The 18,868-nt window shown below is 35.0% G+C and overlaps 3 protein-coding genes across 5 annotated transcripts; 1 reads left to right on the top strand and 2 right to left on the bottom strand.

Annotated features, from left to right (window-relative positions):
- Window positions 1-1,754: 1,754 nt before the first annotated feature.
- Window positions 1,755-6,636, bottom strand: LOC107463688 (BTB/POZ domain-containing protein At2g04740). The gene is made up of 5 exons (XM_016082539.3): window positions 6,120-6,636; window positions 4,959-5,718; window positions 4,422-4,458; window positions 4,213-4,346; window positions 1,755-2,302 (listed from the first exon to the last, which is right to left on the bottom strand). Exons 1-5 carry the CDS (start codon window positions 6,562-6,564, stop codon window positions 1,882-1,884), a joined length of 1,797 nt encoding a protein of 598 aa, XP_015938025.1. The 5' UTR covers window positions 6,565-6,636; the 3' UTR covers window positions 1,755-1,881.
- A 781-nt stretch (window positions 6,637-7,417) lies between these two features.
- On the top strand, window positions 7,418-9,751 carry LOC107463675 (triacylglycerol lipase 2-like). Its single transcript, XM_016082524.3, has 9 exons — window positions 7,418-7,561; window positions 7,624-7,731; window positions 7,873-8,013; window positions 8,350-8,460; window positions 8,553-8,696; window positions 8,805-8,845; window positions 8,930-9,012; window positions 9,117-9,212; window positions 9,432-9,751. The coding sequence occupies exons 1-9, from the start codon at window positions 7,418-7,420 to the stop codon at window positions 9,749-9,751; spliced, it is 1,188 nt and encodes a 395-aa protein (XP_015938010.1).
- Window positions 9,752-10,808: 1,057 nt separating this feature from the next.
- Window positions 10,809-17,123, bottom strand: LOC107463700 (ankyrin repeat-containing protein P16F5.05c). 3 transcript variants are annotated; one of them, XM_052253622.1, is made up of 8 exons: window positions 16,919-17,121; window positions 15,434-15,987; window positions 14,002-14,094; window positions 13,822-13,909; window positions 13,630-13,694; window positions 11,366-11,434; window positions 11,233-11,282; window positions 10,809-11,124 (listed from the first exon to the last, which is right to left on the bottom strand). In XM_052253622.1, exons 3-8 carry the CDS (start codon window positions 14,077-14,079, stop codon window positions 10,995-10,997), a joined length of 480 nt encoding a protein of 159 aa, XP_052109582.1. In that variant the 5' UTR covers window positions 14,080-14,094; window positions 15,434-15,987; window positions 16,919-17,121; the 3' UTR covers window positions 10,809-10,994. The 3 variants fall into 3 exon arrangements, with proteins under 3 accessions (XP_052109582.1, XP_052109583.1, XP_015938042.1); XM_052253623.1 differs by lacking the exon at window positions 15,434-15,987 and having other exon boundaries at window positions 13,831-13,909; window positions 16,919-17,123; XM_016082556.3 differs by lacking the exon at window positions 15,434-15,987 and having other exon boundaries at window positions 16,919-17,120.
- Window positions 17,124-18,868: the final 1,745 nt, after the last annotated feature.

Below are 18,868 nucleotides of genomic sequence, written 5' to 3' on the forward strand. Positions count from 1 at the left end.
GTCCTACATGTCGTGTTAACTTGCTTCGTCAAATGTTAAGTGTCCCTGGCCTCCTCTGTGCGGTCATATTAGAACATGGCAACCCTTGGAAGCTGGTCAACTCCATGTCGCCTGCGAGGGAGAAGTGTTAGAATTGATCGAAGCATTGGCAGCGCATCCAGTGGAGGGAGGAATCGGACAGCTAAAGGTGACAACCCAAGATGTCATTGTGGAGCATATGCCATTGTGGTGGAGTCTGGCACAACAAAGAACCTGAAAATGCTATTCTTTGATTTTCCTTATTTCAAGGTAACAATGATGTTATTGTAGTGATCCTTTCGTTAGTTAAATTGCTGTAATGTTTAATCTTTAGAGATCCTGATGTGCTGTTTTTTCTATAAGGCAGCATGTAAATAGAACAGTCAAAATTTTCAAATTATTATCACCGAAAACCTTATCAGGCTAGCATTCACAGAATAGATTAGTCTTCACTGTCAAAATCCAATTTCCTAATTTATTTTTGGGAGCGTCTGCAGTTCAAGTAAAGGATTGCGTGAAACAAAGGTATCTCTACCTGACTCAGTTTCGTCATCAACCGTTGCAAAACTTGTTTCAACCGAACCACTTGCTGCGAGTACAGACCCCTCATCTGCAGCAAAATCAGAAGACAATGATGGTGTTGTAATGGCAACGACAGAGTGATCACCAAAGTCCCCTTGGCCCTTATTGTTAACTTCCCCATTTGTCCAACAATTTATAAGATTTGTTAGAGAAATTGCCCTTAACAACCACAATTCGAGAAAAGAACAAAAAAAAAAACAGAAGAAAACAGACGAGATATTTGAAGTACTAATAGTAATCTAACATATATAATTTACCAACTCTGCTACGTGTACACCAAAATCAGCCACCAGTAAAAAATACATGTTGGAATACAAATACAAATAGCATTTTTGATAATTTACTGAAAAGGACGGCGGATTCTGCTGCAACCCTGGTGAGGATGGAGCAGGGTGGATCCGCCATGAAGGTTCCAGCAACCTGACCTGAAGGAGACGCAGCCTCTGAAAGCGAAACAGGAGCACAAAGAGAAGCTCCCTCTGGCTCGATCAGAGAAGATGAGGGAGCCGTGTCCTGTGAAGACAGGGCGAACAGATGTCACGTGGAAGGAAGCTGCAGGGATGCTTCCGGACAGTATCAGCCACAGGTGACAAAGACAACAGCAGTCTGGTATCACAGCAACCGTCAACTTCAGTGGCAGTGGCCATTGATACCAATGCTAGGCCTGAACGGTGAATCATGGAGAGTATGTAGAGTAGCATCTAAGGTCACCTGATGAGGGTAAACTGAGGTCGGGGTCGAGTGGTCCTCATCCCGGCTAGACAGTGACCAGAAATAAAGACACTATGTCTATATGCATAGCATTAACAACTTACTTTGGTAACAAATAAACAATTACACACTTGTTTTTATTAACTTATTATATATCATACGTGAGATCAGCCTCTTCTAATTTCAATATTTCTCATGTTTTCAGTTTTTGAAAAAGAATACCAACTTAATTTCCTTTGAGCCATACATAAGGGTGTGTTTGGAAACATAATAAAGTCGATATTGAATTGATTTGTAGATCACATTAAGTTACTTCATAGCACAATAATTTCACCCCCTGAACTCGGAACTCTATTTATTACGCCTAGGTGCAAATCTTGCTTAAGGAAAAGTACAAGTGCACGCACTCACTATAAGAATTGAAGATGTCTAAGATTACCTAGTGATTATGAAAGAGCCGTATGAATAAATGAATGCTCGAGCAACAGAAGTTACAAAAACCCAACTTAAGAACTCCGAGCCACCTAACTTACTATCTTTGACAAAGAAAAGCTATACATCTTATTCCAATTAACTTATCACAGTTCTTTCTGCATCACCTGAAATTAATGTGCTGTCTGGAGACAAACCCAACGTTTTGAGGTCATCCATACCATCAGCATCAGCTTCTGAATTATCGGATTTTTCTTGCTCAGCAACAAGCATAAGCATCTCGAGCCGCTTATCAAATTGCAACGCACTCTCATCTCTCTCGTCGAGCTCAGCAGCTTCAATTTCAAGCCATTTCTCGCGCAAATCATCGAGAAGGTTTCCTTGATCCGATTTTAGATCAGATCCAGGCATGCTTGGGACAGTAGTACGAAGAGAGGAGTCTCCAGATGGTGGAGGGAAAGTCAACAGCATTGCCCTGAACTCTTTGGTATCAGCAAATGTTTCAAAGTTACAAGCAATGGTGTCCAGACAATATTCCCGAATCTTGAAAACACCATACCTGGACAAGGAAATTCTCAGTAGTATTATAACTAAATCAAAAACATAATCTAGCACGCTACATGATTATTAGATGTGAAATCACAAGACCAAATATCAATTATGATGTCATAAATTACAAATACATAAGTTACCACAGAAGGCGCACAACACTTCCAAGACAGACAATTTAATTCTATAACAAATGCTTTTAACCAAAGAGTAATTTCATCCTGTAACAATTTTAAGGCCAATTACACCATTTGTATCATGACATTCAGTTCTTCTGATAGTGTGATTCGTCCAAATAGTTAAGTGAACATAATTTCCATACAACACATTTAAGGTTTCATTCATATCTAGATATCCTCATGTTTATTACCCAGTTTTTTACATCTTACCAGTTGCCACCACCTAATAGTCCATGTTACAACAAAAAGCATAGTACAGAATATATGACATAAAACACTGCCTAGTACTAACCAAGATAGATTCTGCACAAAGGAATTAATATCACTTGGGTAATTCTTATTTACACTCAATCATATTTACAATTCAAGTTTGTAATTCCAGCTCAAGAAATGGCAGGAAATAATGAAATCTGAGGAACAAGCACCACAATATATTAGTTCAAATTCCACCATATTTTCAGAAAAATAGCTTAGCAAAGTACTTATTATGATAAAGCTTGCTAAGCAAAGACTACTTTCATAATTCGAGCCTAAAATGTTTTGAACAGAATTAAAAAAGCATACTAGTGAAAAATATTGAAACAAGCATTATAGGAATATTGAAACAAGCATTATAGGGCCAAATGGTTAATATTTTTATGGAAGAAAGGATAGCTGTCTACAAGTCAACCACTGTTACAACAACGCAGGTAGGCAGGAATGTATAAGCTATGAATCCTATTAAAGGAAAATCCAGTTAAACTGGGGATTAATATAAGGGGAGGAAGCTGTGAAATATCTCTTCATTGCATTTTCATTGTTTGTGCAATCTATAGAGGGCTAAGTCTGAAACCAAGGAACTATTCTCTGTATAGTTAAGTGTTATTTCTATCAATATGTTAACAGAATAAGGGGGAGAAGCATTCTGATATCAGAATTAATAAAAATGTGATGGAGACATTTGAGCATTGGAGGTAAGAAGCATGGCAGGATCAGGAAGACAAGAATGGTGAAGTTTGAAGATTACGGTATATTACGTATCAAGCTAATTAGAAATTAGGGACCAAAATGTAATTGAGTGAACGATGGGCTGGGGTGGGTTTTGTAACTAACCTGCCACCTGGTACAGTTAGTGAGGGAAGAATGAAGAAGAGGGGTATTAATAGTAACCGAAAGGTGGAAGGGGAGGTAGGCATTAGAGTAAGGAATCAGATCAGAATTAGAAGAGGCTGGCTCTCCAACTCTCAGTCAACACTTCTACTTTTTCCTTGTGATTTCGGCACTTTTCCAATCCGATAAAACTATAGCAGGAGAGAAATCATCCTGATTCACTTTCTTTTCATTCAGTACTATGTCTGCTGTGTTAATTTCACTAAGATAACGACTAAGGGCAAAATTGGAAAAAAATGCTGATTAACTATTGACAATAAAATAACTAGCAGTAAAGATAAAATTGAAATTTATTTCAAATGTTGAGAGTGAAATTGAATCAAATTAAACGTTAGTAGTATTTTTAAAGAATTTCAAAAACGCTAAGGACAAAAAGCATACTTTATCCAATAGAAAATTCTCTTGGTTTGTATAAAGGGATTCCTCTGAGAGCAAGGAGTTGCTCTCTATTAGCTATAGAAAACATATTGAGAAAACAATATAGAAATGTTTGACAGATCCCTTCCCTCCACCAAAGTGTAATATCAAACAAGGAACAATAGTTGGAGCCACTAATGTAAAACAAAGCAAGCATGACAGAAATGCAACATACAGGTCTGCTAATATTAACCAATGGCACAGTTCTTCGGGTGACACCATCTCCAAGTGTGGCAACAACACATCAGCCACCGCACGCTTAAGAGGAAATAATAAGTATCTAGAAGCAACGTCAAACATTTCCTCAGCCTGTTCAATACACACTGTCAGTGTAAAGACTATACAAGAAGAAACCAACAGAAATCTATATAAACATATACATACCTGATCTGGGTTTATATCCTGCAAGCCATCAGTGTACCTGAAACAATAAGACAGCAGAATAAGATTTACAATAATCAAATTTGCAGCAAAAACAGAAATGTCATCATGCTATGAAGGCACCCCTACAAGGAAAATTCTAGAAACATTTATTTAAAAAAAAATACACAAAAAATGGCCTGCAAGAAAATAATAATAATGAATGAACTCAAAACAATCAATCTTCACAAATTAGAATCACTCAACCAGAAACTACTTAAAACAAGCATGATGTTTGAATAAATATTGCAACTAGAAAACAATTGATTGTGTTCATTCAATAGAGATTACATATTCTAACTTGGTATGGAAGATACAAGGTGAAACCAGGCAAATGATTGCATATCAGAAAGATTACATATTAGGTTAATATGAATCAGGAAAAATCATGATTTACAAGATAACATATAGATGATAATAAGCAAACAAAGAAAAGTTATCAACTACTGTCCCTCCACTATTTCAAAGTTCCAGATTTTACTGTGTAGAAAGGAGACTTACATATATTCAATCATTTTCTCAAATGCATCTGTACTCAAATCATGCTCTTCAATGCAAGGAAGTAAATCCAAATATAACTCATCTTCCCCTTCATGGAAGTCCTTCATACGCAACAATCTTGTCTTAAAATATTCAGACCTTGATGCAAGAACCACTTGATGGCAACGGAAATTTTTCCCATCAACTCTTACACATACATCAGCAAGATCATCAATAGATCTACCCATTTTCATAGCACCTATCCCAGCAATCAATTTATCAACTGCATCATCTTGACCGTTTCCAAGGGTTGAATTTGAAAGGGCAGTTTGAAGGATTAGGTGCAAGGCTGCAGGAAGCCTGTCTTCTACAGGAAGGGACAGACCTTGCAAAATGTATCGTTTCTGTGAATTATCTACATCCTTCAACGCTTTATATTCCGCATACTTTTGATGAATGACTTCTTTCTCGAGAATTTTCTGCAGTGATTCGAGGTTGCATACTTTACAGATTCTCACAAGATCTTCCATGTCATCCACAGCAATCTCTAATCTGTCCGAATAAAAGAAGTGTATAAGGCTGTAGAGCGCAGGATATGACAATTTTTCCCGTGGCAATCTCACTTCACTGCGATCTTTCCAATCAGTCTCAAACTTTTTCTTAAAAAATGGTGACCTTGCGCTTAATATGACTCTGTGAGCTTCAATAGGCCTTCCATGTACAATAAAAACTACATCTGGAGGAAAATAGCCACGGCTGGATCCCTGGGTGGATGAAATACCTACTCCAGTAAGATCACTATTGAGTCCCACACAATATCATTATTTGGGAAAAACACAATTATAATCGTTTGCTCTTTGCAACATTAAAGCATCAACTATGACATACCTATTCCACATTAGAAAACAAGCACGGAAAAGAGAAATACAGTACTATTAGAGTGGCTCAAGAATCATTATTGTATGCAGTTGATGATATTGTCATATCTTAAAATTCCAAGCTCGTAATTGGTGGTCTAAGTAATTTAAATTAGTCCAATATGATTGCCATTCAATTTCATAAGTAGCTCACAATTCTTCTGACCTAACACTTTGAGCAGCTAAAAACAAAACTATTTTCTTTAGGTTCAAAATTCTGTGGCACAGAGGAAATTAAAAAAGAAAGGGCAAGGGGATATCATACCCGGAAGATGAAAGTCGGTGTCTGAGAGGTCATAGAAGGAGCGGTTAGCGGGGGAGGAAAGGAAGGTGTCACGGAGGGCGGCCTGCAAGGGGGCCAAGGGAGGGGGGCGGGCCTCAAAGGCCTTGAGGAGTTTGCGGACTTTGAGATTAAGGGCGGCGTAGTGGCAGCGGTCGCCGTCGAAGGTGTGCTCGGAGCAGATGGCGCCGCTCTCGAGAAGCATGCGGGCAGCGTCAAGGTGGCCGGCAAGGCAGGCGTAGTAGAGAGCAACGGAGTCCCACTGGTCGCGGGCGTTCACATTGACACCAGACTCCAGCAGGTAGCGCAGCCGCTCCACGTCCCCCGCCCTCGACGCCTCGAACACGTCCCCGTTTGGGACCTTCTTCAGCGGAACTGACGCCGCGAAGTCCGACGCGTCCAGGTCGATGCCGTCCTCGATGAACGCCATTACTGCCTCAGGATTCTGTTCAGAGAGGGTTTTACTTCTCAGAGGGACTCAGACTCGAACTCTCTAACTAAACTAAATGCCACCCATCCACGTTTATTTATGCAAAATTTTACTTGTTAGGGCCAAAGCCTAAACTACTAATATTATTAATAATTATAATTATATATTTATATTATATTATCGTTTTCTATAAATATTTATATTCTTTAGAGTCCATAATTTAGAGATTAATTCTTTATTTTTATCTGTCTAAGTTTAAGGTTTGTGTTAAATTAAAATAATATGGCTTCAAATGTAGATAATGGTACATCCAAAAAGATTGCTAAAATATTGCTTCAAGAAGTAAGAGTAACAAAGCTTGGAAGCATGGTATTTCACTATTTCTATCGATGAAGATGCCAAGGGAATAAAGTGTAACACAATTCAACTCTTTTTCATGTTATTTCATAAACAAGTACAATGAACTATATATAGTCAAGATTATGACAAATATTGATGGGGATAATTTTATATCTATAAAAAAGATAAAAAAGAATAATTGCTAAGTATTGACCTGAGAAATAACAGGAGAATGAACTGCATTGACGTTATCAAACTCCAGTGACCAACTTTTACCACTTGTCCTTTTATTTGCTGGTCAACATTTCTAAAAGTTCGGCACCAGTAATGCATTAGCACAATGGCAAATAAAAAATTAGCCATTGATCACAGCTTTAAGAACACTTTATAACTCCACCCCGAGAAAGAAAATGTTAAAACTAGTAAGGTGAAAAGCATATATATATTCTCAATCTTCGTCTTTGCACGTCAAAAGTTTTTTGAAGACGCATTGGAACATAATAACACATTATCAATGGCCAATATTGTTACTAGTTTGCTTCTGGTATTATTGATTCGCATTACACCAGTGCATGGGAGAAAACCACTGCAAGAAAATAATGAATTGCCAGCATCGTCGTCTATAGCTGCAGCAGATACCGGTATTTGCAAAATAATGGTAGAGAAAAACGGTTACACTTGTGAAGAACACAAGGTGCATATTATTACTTACTCGATCAGGTTACGACAGAAGATGGTTACATCCTTAGTCTGCAGAGGATGCCGAAGGCGCGATCCGGTAAGGCAGCAAACAAGCCACCAGTTTTCTTGCAACATGGACTCTTTGTGGTAAGTTGTGTTACTGCAATAGAGATATGAGAAGTTGGGGAGTGTTATAAAGACAAAAAAAATAAGTCAAGACTTATCTTATTTAACATTCATTAATTATAGACAACTATATTTATTTTGTTTTAATTATATTTTTTCCAGGATGGTATAATATGGTTGTACAACAATCCAGAAGAATCATTGGGATATATCTTAGCGGACAACGGCTATGATGTGTGGATTGCCAATTCTCGTGGGTCAAGATATAGCAAAGGCCATACATCACTTGCTCCTGATGAAAGGGTTAATTTTTATTTTTTTTATATTGAATAAATACACTTAACTAGTCCTCTTCATGTTTCATATAAGATATAAATTTACATTTGATTTTGAAATTCGACACCAAACAAGACTGGAGGAAGAGAATGGAACTTGCTTGTTTGGGAAGGTCGTTCACTTTGTCAGATTATGAAACTTTTGTCAGATTTAAAATAAGTATAGACTTGAAGATAAATCCAGACATAATTTAGTATCGAGTTTGGAGAAAATCAAAGCGACTTCATTTGGCACTCGAACACTCTTACAGCTTGTGTAAATTTTAACTACTAGATTTGAGCTAATTTATTGTGTTATTAATAGGCATATTGGGATTGGTCATGGGATCAGTTACTGAGTTACGATCTTCCTGCTTCAGTTGGATATGTATTCAAACATACCGGTCAAAAAATGCACTACGTGGGTCATTCCTTGGTGAGTTCTGGTTTTTACTTTTTTGTTATCTTATTTAAATCATCCTACTATACATATGTGTGTGTATGAATAACCATAACATGGAATTTCAGGGTACTTTAATAGGTTTAGGTGCATTCTCCGAAAATCAACTATTGAATATGTTGAGATCAGCGGCATTACTTAGTCCAATTGCTCATTTGAATCATATTACTTCACCACCATCAAAGATTGCTGGTGACCTTTTCATGGCAGATGTAAGATACACATAAATCACACAAATTAAATATACTCTACTTGAGCAATGAAAATGTAAACAAATACAAAATAACAAAATTATTCTCTTTTCTTGATATTTTTTACAGAAAGCTTACTGGTTAGGCATTCGCAAAATTGTTCCCAACGAGTAATAAAAAGAACCTTATGTTGAGTTTTCACTTCTTATCTTTTTCAAAACTTTTCACTACTAATATGCTCTTCTAATGAATAGGGCAATTGCATCCAAACTTTTGAAGAAAATTTGCAAAACACTAAAACCGAGGGACTGTTCAAATATGTTAGATCTTTTTACAGGTACTTGTATCATTGGAATGATGAATTTCAGACACTTTATTCATATATATGTTGATTCCACTAAAATAAGGCGTTATTTTGAAGTTTATTAATCAAAATTTTAGGTCCCAATTGCTGCATAAATGGTTCAAGACTGGAATTAATTGCTACTTATGAACCACAAGCATCATCAACGAAGAATTTGATACATCTATCACAAAGTAAGTATTTCAAGTAGATAATAATATTTGAGAATTTTGTTATTGAAGGGTATTTTTTATTAGGTATTCTATGTTGAAAGTCTTATCTTATTGATAATTTTATTTTATAAAATTTAAATAACAAGATATTGTTTGATTTGAAGCATTTTATTTATATTTTTATAAAAATTCTAAATTGATGAACTAATGTTTCTTCATATATGGCTTCAATTTGAATAGATATAAGAACAGGGAAAATTACAAAGTATAACTATGGACATCGAGAAGAAAATATACAACACTATGGACAACCTAATCCCCCTCCTTATGATATGGCTAGCATTCCAAAAGAATTCCCACTTTTCTTTGGTTATGGAGGGACAGACATGTTAGCTGATGTAACGGATGTCCAAATTTTGCTGTCGGAGCTCAAAGATCATGACAGGAATAAGCTCGTGCAGGTGTTTATCAAAGACTATGCTCATGGTGATTTTGTTATGGCTGTCAATGCTCACAAACTTGTTTATGATCCCCTTATGTCTTTCTTCGCTGCTAATTGATATTGTACATCAAATCTTGTAAAAGTAGGTTTCATTTCAAGGTTTCAATAAAGCAAAATACTCATTCAACAATGCAAAACTAGTTAACTACTTTTGACAACCACAACTACGGAAAAGAAAATACGTATAAAAAGTATAAAATAGAAACATATACAGTAAAAGAGTCATAAGGCTGGCTTGTGGAAAGACCATTAAACTGTTTTTTTGTTTTTGAAATAAAAAGCTCAACATAACAAGGTGGAGTATCAACATCTCAATAAATTAATTTCTAATCATCTTTGACAAAACCCATCGACCTGTTAACTATTCCTACAACACTTGATTCTTGATTCCTGAAAATTCTATCATTCCTTTTCAACCAAGATTCCCACGTAAACTTACAGCCATTAAACTGGTTCTAAGGCTAAAACGACCAAATAAAATAAAATCATGTCTTTCAAATCAAGACACATATAGTAAATATATTAGTAGTGAGAAAAAACAAATCTTATCAGAATGAACATAGAAAATAACATAAATTTGTCAGTAATGTGATGATGATGCTGGTAGTGATGAGTAAGCCCTAGAAGAAGGGTAATTTGAAATTTTTGGATAGTTTTGTAGAGTTTGAACAGTTGTTGTATTGAGCCAATCTTTCATGGGTACAACTTTAATTCTCTTGTTTTGTGGATAAATTTATCGTGTCCAAATTTTTTATAGTTAGAAATGACTATTTAATTATAGAGAAATCTTAGAGAACTATCAGAATTTATTATTTTTGTCCATCACTTAACCATCAACTCAATTCTTTTAGTCTAGTTTCTCTAGTTTAGTAATCCATCAATATACTTTATCCCATACTTTTAAATATTGATAGCTAACAATGATAAAAAAATAATAAATTCTGATAGTCCTCTAACATTCCTCTTAATTATATTTATAAATTAAAAAAAATATATTAATTACAATATATTTTTTTTTATGATTATGATCTTTATTTCCTTTTAGGAGAGTAATCAAACTATTTAGGAAGGTATGCATAACTACTAATAAAAAGTATATAGAAAAAATGATGCCGTTTTAAAATAAATTAAATATGTTATATTTTAACATTTGATAGGGACAAAAGTATATAATTTAGAAATAGAGAACACATAGTATTATATAATTATATCTGAGGATGGAATATATTTCCCTCTAAATTATGCTCCATTCTAGTCTAAAGGGAAACATCTGCAACCTTTACAAAAAGCTTTGCATTACATTAACTTGAAGGTTCTTGTGTAGAAACCATTGCGCAACGAAGTTCAACTAGTGCGACTGCTTCATTAATTGCATCCATCACTTCTAGTTTGCCTCTAGTAACAGCTTCATCCATTGGAGTCCTCTCATGACTGAAAACATGATGCATTATGAAAAAGGGATGCATGAGAAAAAGTAAAGCACCGCATAGATAGATACATACATTTTGAAACGCTTCAAACTCAAGTAACGTGACAAACCTGTTCAAAACACCAACATTAGCTCCAGCCATGATTAACTTTTTCACAACCTGAAACAACACTTGCCTGTTATAAGAAAGAAACCATCATATGTGAAATAAGGAGGGATGCTCTTATTACAAAACAGTATTACCTCAACATGTCCATTGAGACAAGCCCAGTGAAGAGGTGTATTCTTTTCCTCGTTTGCAACATTAAGATCCTGTCGTTCAAACACCCATTTTTAAACCCCCATCTTGTGCAAGAGCATAGGTGGAGAGGGAAACATGAGAGAAATATAAAAGGATTCGAGAGTCAATTTCCACATTTCATTTACCCCTTACTTTAGACGAATTGATTCTTAAACTCTCATAGTTTGCAATCTAATTCTCATTCCTTTCAAAGCAGTGTGGATACTTTATCTAGTTAATTGATGTAGCACATCCCATGAATGACATTCCCAACATTTAAAACGGATTCTTTAAGTCTTTCCTAGTGCTACTTTATATGTGGGATTAGGATGAATTACATGCATTCATCAACAAGTACAGTCAAATAGGGTAAAAGATGAAATAAATATCAAGTAAATCATGTCTGATTTTTCCTAGACCGAAGCATACCAAAATGTACAAGCTATAGATTGATCCACTGGAAACACTCTAATTAAACACAACAGTTACAAACATTGGTGTTTTTATTTGCAGGGAGTGGACACAAAAATTCTCATATATATTATTTGGTAAAACAAAGTAAAAAATTGTTCGAACTGCTTTCTGAAAGTGATAACACTATTACTTGTAAACAAGGGAAAAAAATTAATTGTAATGAACAAAAGTCACACAATTAGTGTCTGATAACATCGTTCTTAAAATCTAAAATTACTACAATAAACGTAATAATATTAACAAGATTGAAACTCAGAATCTGCAAAATCCTCAAATAATGAAATGTTATATAGTTTTTTGGATAACGTTTTGTTTAAGTCCCTAATGATTAGATTAAGCCCTAATTTTATCCCTAATGTTTGAACCACCTTATTTTTATATCAAACATCTTATTATTGTCCTCCAGTCAAAATTCAACCTTTTTCTTCCAAAAATACCCTTTTTTATCCTTCATCATCATCGACTATTTATTCTTCTTCTCCAACCAACCAACTACCATATTACCACAACCACCAGTCCACCACCATGCAACTGCCACTTCATTCTCTTTCTCAAATCCAACCCTCATGGCTTATCTCCCCCCTATCTTTCTCCTCTCCTTTCATTGAACAATATGCCCTTAATTTGATAATTTCCTTCGCCTGACAGCCATAAAATGTACCATTATCCATTCCATTACGTATTGTGGTCCTTCTCCTGTACCTTCATGTTTCATGAACTCACGCTCAAACTAAAGCCACCACCATGCAACACCACTGTTTTCAACACGTTCACCCATTTCCCATAACACCCTCCTTCTCGCACATCCCATACTTTTCCTCCCCCTTCTCTCCATTTTGGAACCTTGCTTCACCCCCTCGCCAACTCCAGGTCCCTCTCGGCTCTCATGGCCAAACAACTCCACTGTTATGTCATCATCTGCAATCCACAACACCTACTTCAAAACAAAGCTTGCTGCATTCTACGCTTCATATGGCTGAAATGAGAGAAGCAAACAATATATCTGACGAAATTTCGTCAAAGAACTTGTTTTTTCTGGAACTCAATGATCATAGGTTATGCTTGTAAAGTTTTCTGTTGAGGTTTAAGTACAGGGATATGTTTGCTAAGTTTGGTGAACTGGGGATTGAGAGGTAGTGTTTGATGAAATGCCTTAAAGGGATTTGAGTTCATGAATACTCTCATGTCAAGGTATGTGAAGAATGGTGAAGCAAGCTGAGGTAACAAATAGGACAGCTGAAAAAGTTAGTGGGGAGGGCACGAGTGAGGGATGAATTCTGGTATAGGAGAAACGACTGAGTGTATACAAGGTGGGACAAAGGAAATCAATAGGGCAGAAAAGGATCTAGGTTGGGCATGACCTTAGGAGAGTGGTAGTCTCTCAAATGCTACCTTGTTTCTTTCCTTTCAGTACTTAGTTCTTCAATGAATACAAAGACTGGGAAGGTATCACCTTGAAATCTTCCACCTGCTCTGTTTATTATCCAGTCTCTCTTCCACTCTTTCTTCCACTCCCTTCCATCATTCTATACTACATCTTCTACTCTTCTGCTGCTACTACAGCAGAACATCACTGAACATGATTTGACACCACTAAATTGAAAAGTGCAAAGAAAAAAAGTGGTGACGGCCAATTGAGTGATTTGCTATAGGACAGAAAACAACTTTCCATACAGTGGTAATTGAACAATGACTTAATTGAGATGATAAAAAAGACAGCAATAAAAAGAATATTTATGAAAAAGCCACTCACCACACCTTGACCAATTAAGTACTCCACAATTTCAATATGCCCATTAGCAGCAGCCATATGAAGAGCTGTATTCATATATTAAAGGAGCAAAGTTAACTACAAATGGAAGGTAAAGTGCATCATAACCACTTCGTTTTCTTAAATTTGGTTATCCATGCCAGAGTTACTAATTTTATATAACCATATATATACCTGTCCTACCCTGTTCATCCTTGGAATCAAGAGGAACACCATTAGATGCTAAGATCACAACATCATCCATGTCATCATACCTCGCGGCCTTCAAAACATTCAATACTTCACATTCAGATTCATGCTAACTGAAAGAGTTTATGTGTAGCAAACAATAAAATGGTAGAAGTTTGTCATTACCTCAAGCAAGGCTTCCACATTCGCTGACATCATTTCAGGCAGTGCTTGCACTGCTGTATTTGCCTCTGCCTCATCCATTTTCAGTCCACTTCACTGTTCAAGCCAAAGAAAAAACATGAATCCAAAAATCTATATTGGTGTGTTTGGAAGGTGGGCTGAATTTTATTTGACCATGTTGGTAGGTACAAGGTTAAGAATAGCATAAAATTCCTGACTGAATTTTATTTGACCATGTTGGTAGGTACACGGTTCCTTGGAATTAACATTCCTGTGTTTGGTAAAATGGAATATTCTTGGGCATTTTATGCTATTTAACTAAAATAGCCCTAATAATTTTAACTAAAAAATTAGCATCTGCCAAAATTAACATTATTAAGTTAAAAAATACCATCCTAAAAACATGACAACACCAACTCAAAAATCAGTAACTTAAAATCAACAATTTAACTAGAAGAAAATGATATTACCTACAAAGGCAACAATATTTACTACATAAATAAAACTTTAATCTCACAAATTATACCAAGGTAAAGAATTAACAATTAACAATAATATTATATAAATGGACAATTCTATTGGAATTTGTTAATTTACATGTTTATGATGATGTTATATAAAAGGACATTTTCTAATTAATCTTACTAACTATTGTGACCCTCAAACCTATATACTTAACTTAATTTCCAAACTATGCCCAAAACCCACTTATCCAAGATTGAACCAATTTCCTATTTATTCCATAACTACAAATTACCTAACTTTATTCTTTACCCATTCGTCAACTTATCTCCTAATCTCAGAATTCACTCACCTTAAAACTCAAGGATTTAGAAACAACTAATCCACCTACCAAGGGGCAATGGGCCTCAACCAGCATCATTATAATCATTCTATCATCAATTAATCATCACCAAAATCATGAGATAACCAAGTCCATCACACATAATCCCTACTTACTTTCATTTAAATATTAGAAAAAATTTGACATAACCTCCCCTAAAACTTGGACATATTTCCTTTAAGGTTCCATTAAAACCAACCATTCCTCGACAATTTCTCAACCTCTAATACGTTAAAAAGATTTTCAAATCAACTTTCATTATTATAATCATGAACCATAAACAAATTCCTTTTGGATTTCCAACCTAGAAATTTAGCACCAATCATGATCTCAACACCACATTAAACTCCAATTAAACTAACATAACCATCAATCCTCAACCACCACCACAATCAACCATAATTAGGCTTTCTATATTCATAAACTTGAGTAATCATAAACCATTCATGACCATCGTCAATCATAAAAATTAGATCAATCAAACTCTCATTAAAGGTAAACAATCCATAAAACAATCATCAACCCGTACATACTTTTTTATTAAACTTGCAATTGTAAATAAAAATGCTTTAGTTTAAAAGAAACCCGTACCTCAATTTGACTAATTTTTTGTGTGTGGTGCAGAAAATGAAGGTGGCTGCAGTGGTGTTGACCAGCAGTGCAGCTGTAGGGACAGCTGTAGAGGTGTGGAATCCGGCTCTGCAGCAACAAGGCAGAAGCAGAACAGAGAGGGCAAACCACAGTGGCAAAGACCAAACAGTGTGGCCGCAGTGGTGCAGCAGCTCTCTCACAGCCGTCATCCTCACCTTCTTCCTCTGTTTCCCTCCCTTTCCATTCTTTTATTTTAGTTCTTTCTTTCTCCCTCTACTCTCTTAGGGTGTCTGTGATTTAATGTGATTACAGTTTGAAGTGGGTCCAGCTACTCTTGGAGACTCGTGCCTCGGTTCATCTTAGAGTAGGGATGTCAACGGGGCGGGGTGGAGCCGGGGATGCCTCCCTGCAACTTGTCCCCAAACCCTGATCTGCTCCCCGTCCCTGTCCCCGTTCCCAATCCCCATTGTGGGGGAATATTTACCCCCATCCCCATTCCCTGCTTCCCCGCAATCCCAGCAGGCCCCATTCCCCATCTCTATAATGGATCATTTCTATGAAATTTTTTAAAAAAAATCATAAAACAGTGAACAACATACAAATATATCTTGACCAATATTACAAAATACAAATCAATTGAAATTCAATATCATGTCCAAAAAGATAAAATAACACATCATAGTATTTCTCAATAGTTTTAACACAAATTAAATTTCTAAAAATGTCCATAAAACAAAGTCTTCACCTTCAAACATTGTCTCATTACCAAAGTACAACTTCCAACAAACAACTCCAAATTCTCTTTTAAAACAACAGAATACATAAATATGTTAACATATATCATAAACAAGCCATTACCGACTAAGAAGCCTTAGCCACCCAAATAATTTCAAAATAATATTTACTAGGAGCACAGATTTAAAAGGAAAAGGGCTAAACAGTAACAGAATATTAGGCATAGCATTAATCTAGTGAGGCAATGACTACCACCATTCTTATTCCTTAATGTTTATATTCAGGAGAAAACATTGGGCAACCTAAGACATGGCTAAGACAAGCAAGTTGCTTACTCCATTTATTTTTTACTTAAATGTGCAAGTTGTCATTTGCACTTGATTCAACCCATTTCAAATATATCCGTACATGATTTTTTTTTCTTATCCCATTTTCTTCAGAAAAAATTTAAAAAAGAGAGGAAAAAAGATAGGGGGAGGGGGCAGAAAAAAGAAGGCATGGAAGAAGAATGCAACACAAACCTAACAACAGAAGAAATAAATATGCTACAAGTCTCAGGAATCCTGAAGATCACTAATACAAACATTTTTCACTTCACATGTAAATCAAAGTAGTGTATTTTTAGACCCTGTAACTTCCACTAAGTTTCACTTTCACATTTGAGAATTGAGATACCAAGTGTAAAAAATTTAACCCAAGAAGAATAAACCCGAAGTGTAATAGATTACAGAGAGGGAGAAAGTATCCAACCTGAAGTGGAAGAGGAGGAGGAGGTACGACCGGCGGCTTCTTTCGAGCGGACGCGAGAACGGAGCAATGGCAAAGAGGAGAGCACGGAGCAGCGGCAGAGGAGAATGGACGCGGTGGAGAAGAGAATGGACGCGGCGGTGAGGCGGGTGAGCAAGAAGAGTGGAGCGGGTAGCTGCAGACAGAGGGAATGGACTGATACTAGATCTAGGTTTCTTCACCAGAATTTTATTCTCCAACATAAAATTTAAAATTTTAATAATATTTTAAAAAATATTTGTTTAATATAAATANTTTAAATGTAGCTTTAGAGATAAGAAAAAGAGATAAATGAAAATTAGAATAAAGATTTATATATGAAATGACTAAAACATCTATAATAAAAATAAATTATTTAAGGTGGTTAGGCAAATTTACAAATTTTGAAAATTAATGAAAACAGGATGGAAATTTTTACGTGGATTTCTAGACTAATTTTGATAGAATTTTGTTTTATATTTCTATTTTTACGTTAATTTTTTTTTAATTTTTATTTAGAACAATTTTCGCATAAATTTTGCACATCGAAGAGTTTTGTCATTTTTTTAGATTCAATTCGGACCACCTTATTTTGTTAAATAAGTAGAATTTGGTTTTTTTTTAATTTATAAAATTATAAGATTAAAATAAAAAAAAATCTACAAAACTTGTTGAACTAACCCATGAAAATATTATTGTGTAGAAATCAATTATTTTTAATTTAAATTTTTAATTAATCAATCATAATAAGTCTCAAAAAAAAATTAACGAGCCTAAATTATTTACCCACATTTCTTAATTTCTTATCATAATTCATAACCTAGCCACCATTAAACAATGAACATTGATATTAGAAATGTTCCGCTGTGTTAACATTGTTCTCTTGAAAAAATTAGTTTGGCATCTTTTATATAGCAAAGAGAAGTTTTAAGTTCAAATGATGATAGCTAAATATTTATCTGATACTTCACTTTGAGAGTTGTACATAACCCATCTTATACTTGATCAAAAAAGCTAGCAGATAACTTAAAAAAGAGTATTTTTGATGTATTAAACCGTTGGATTAATCATTTTAGTTTAACAAATAAAAACTAGAGGGCCCTTTGCGAATGAATGTTCCTTATATTTATATTAGTAATTTAGATTTCAAGGTACAAGATGTTTGGAAGAATAGGAGGTGATGTTTAGAGAAGTATTATTCTTTTATTCTGAATAATGTGTAGATTGAACTCGACAGATACAATTTTATTGTTCAATGTGGACCACAAACTGATTGGATTTAGAGATATTCTAACTTTTTATACCGCTAAAAATGGATATGAATGGGTTGCACAAATGATTTTTTATAACAATAATTGATCGTGAGTGTGGAGATTAAAAATTCTGAAAAAAAATAAATTTTGTGTGTGGCTTGTTTTTCAAGAGGCTTTGCCTACTACGTTATTTCGAGCTAAACGAGATTTTGCTAATTTTGATATTTATCCTCGCTGCTACAATAAAGTGGAGTCTGTTTTTTATTGTTTGCATAATTACAGTATGGCTAAAATTATGTGGTAAAGAACGATTTTTTTTCCTCAATCTTTTTTCTTGAACTATAACTTACAAGATTGGTTTGTTTTAAATGTTAAGAAGAATAATTTTCTTTTCTTGACTGCTGTGTGAATTTGGCAAAGCCGTAATAATAATATTTTTAATTTTGATCAATTTTGGTCTCATGATCTCTAACTAAACTTCAAATCCTTATATATAATTTTTGTCAAAATTTCAACAAATTAGTTTATGTCCAAAAAATTAGTGCACCTCCTTTTTAATTGATTAATTGGATAGTTTCACCACTAAATAATCACCTAAAAAAAGGTAACACACATATGCATCTCTTTGAAGTGGCTAAAGTTATTATATCATAAATTAGAATAAAAATAATTTGTGACCGTG

This window comes from Arachis duranensis, chromosome 9 (assembly GCF_000817695.3).
Source record: "Arachis duranensis cultivar V14167 chromosome 9, aradu.V14167.gnm2.J7QH, whole genome shotgun sequence".
Lineage (NCBI taxonomy): Eukaryota > Viridiplantae > Streptophyta > Magnoliopsida > Fabales > Fabaceae > Arachis > Arachis duranensis.

Coding starts and splice junctions, on each gene's coding strand:
- LOC107463688 (XM_016082539.3), bottom strand. CDS start 6,564: ATGGCGTTCATCGAGGACGGCATCGACCTGGACGCGTCGGACTTCGCG. Junction 4,347..4,421: donor AGGATATAAACCCAGATCAG/GTATGTATATGT, acceptor TGTATTGAACAG/GCTGAGGAAATGTTTGACGT. Junction 2,303..4,212: donor TGGTTAATATTAGCAGACCT/GTATGTTGCATT, acceptor TTCCTTGTCCAG/GTATGGTGTTTTCAAGATTC.
- LOC107463675 (XM_016082524.3), top strand. CDS start 7,418: ATGGCCAATATTGTTACTAGTTTGCTTCTGGTATTATTGATTCGCATT. Junction 8,846..8,929: donor CGCAAAATTGTTCCCAACGA/GTAATAAAAAGA, acceptor TCTAATGAATAG/GGCAATTGCATCCAAACTTT. Junction 9,213..9,431: donor TTTGATACATCTATCACAAA/GTAAGTATTTCA, acceptor CAATTTGAATAG/ATATAAGAACAGGGAAAATT.
- LOC107463700 (XM_052253622.1), bottom strand. CDS start 14,079: ATGGATGAGGCAGAGGCAAATACAGCAGTGCAAGCACTGCCTGAAATG. Junction 11,435..13,629: donor ACTTAATTGGTCAAGGTGTG/GTGAGTGGCTTT, acceptor TTTGAACGACAG/GATCTTAATGTTGCAAACGA. Junction 11,125..11,232: donor AATGTTGGTGTTTTGAACAG/GTTTGTCACGTT, acceptor TCATGTTTTCAG/TCATGAGAGGACTCCAATGG.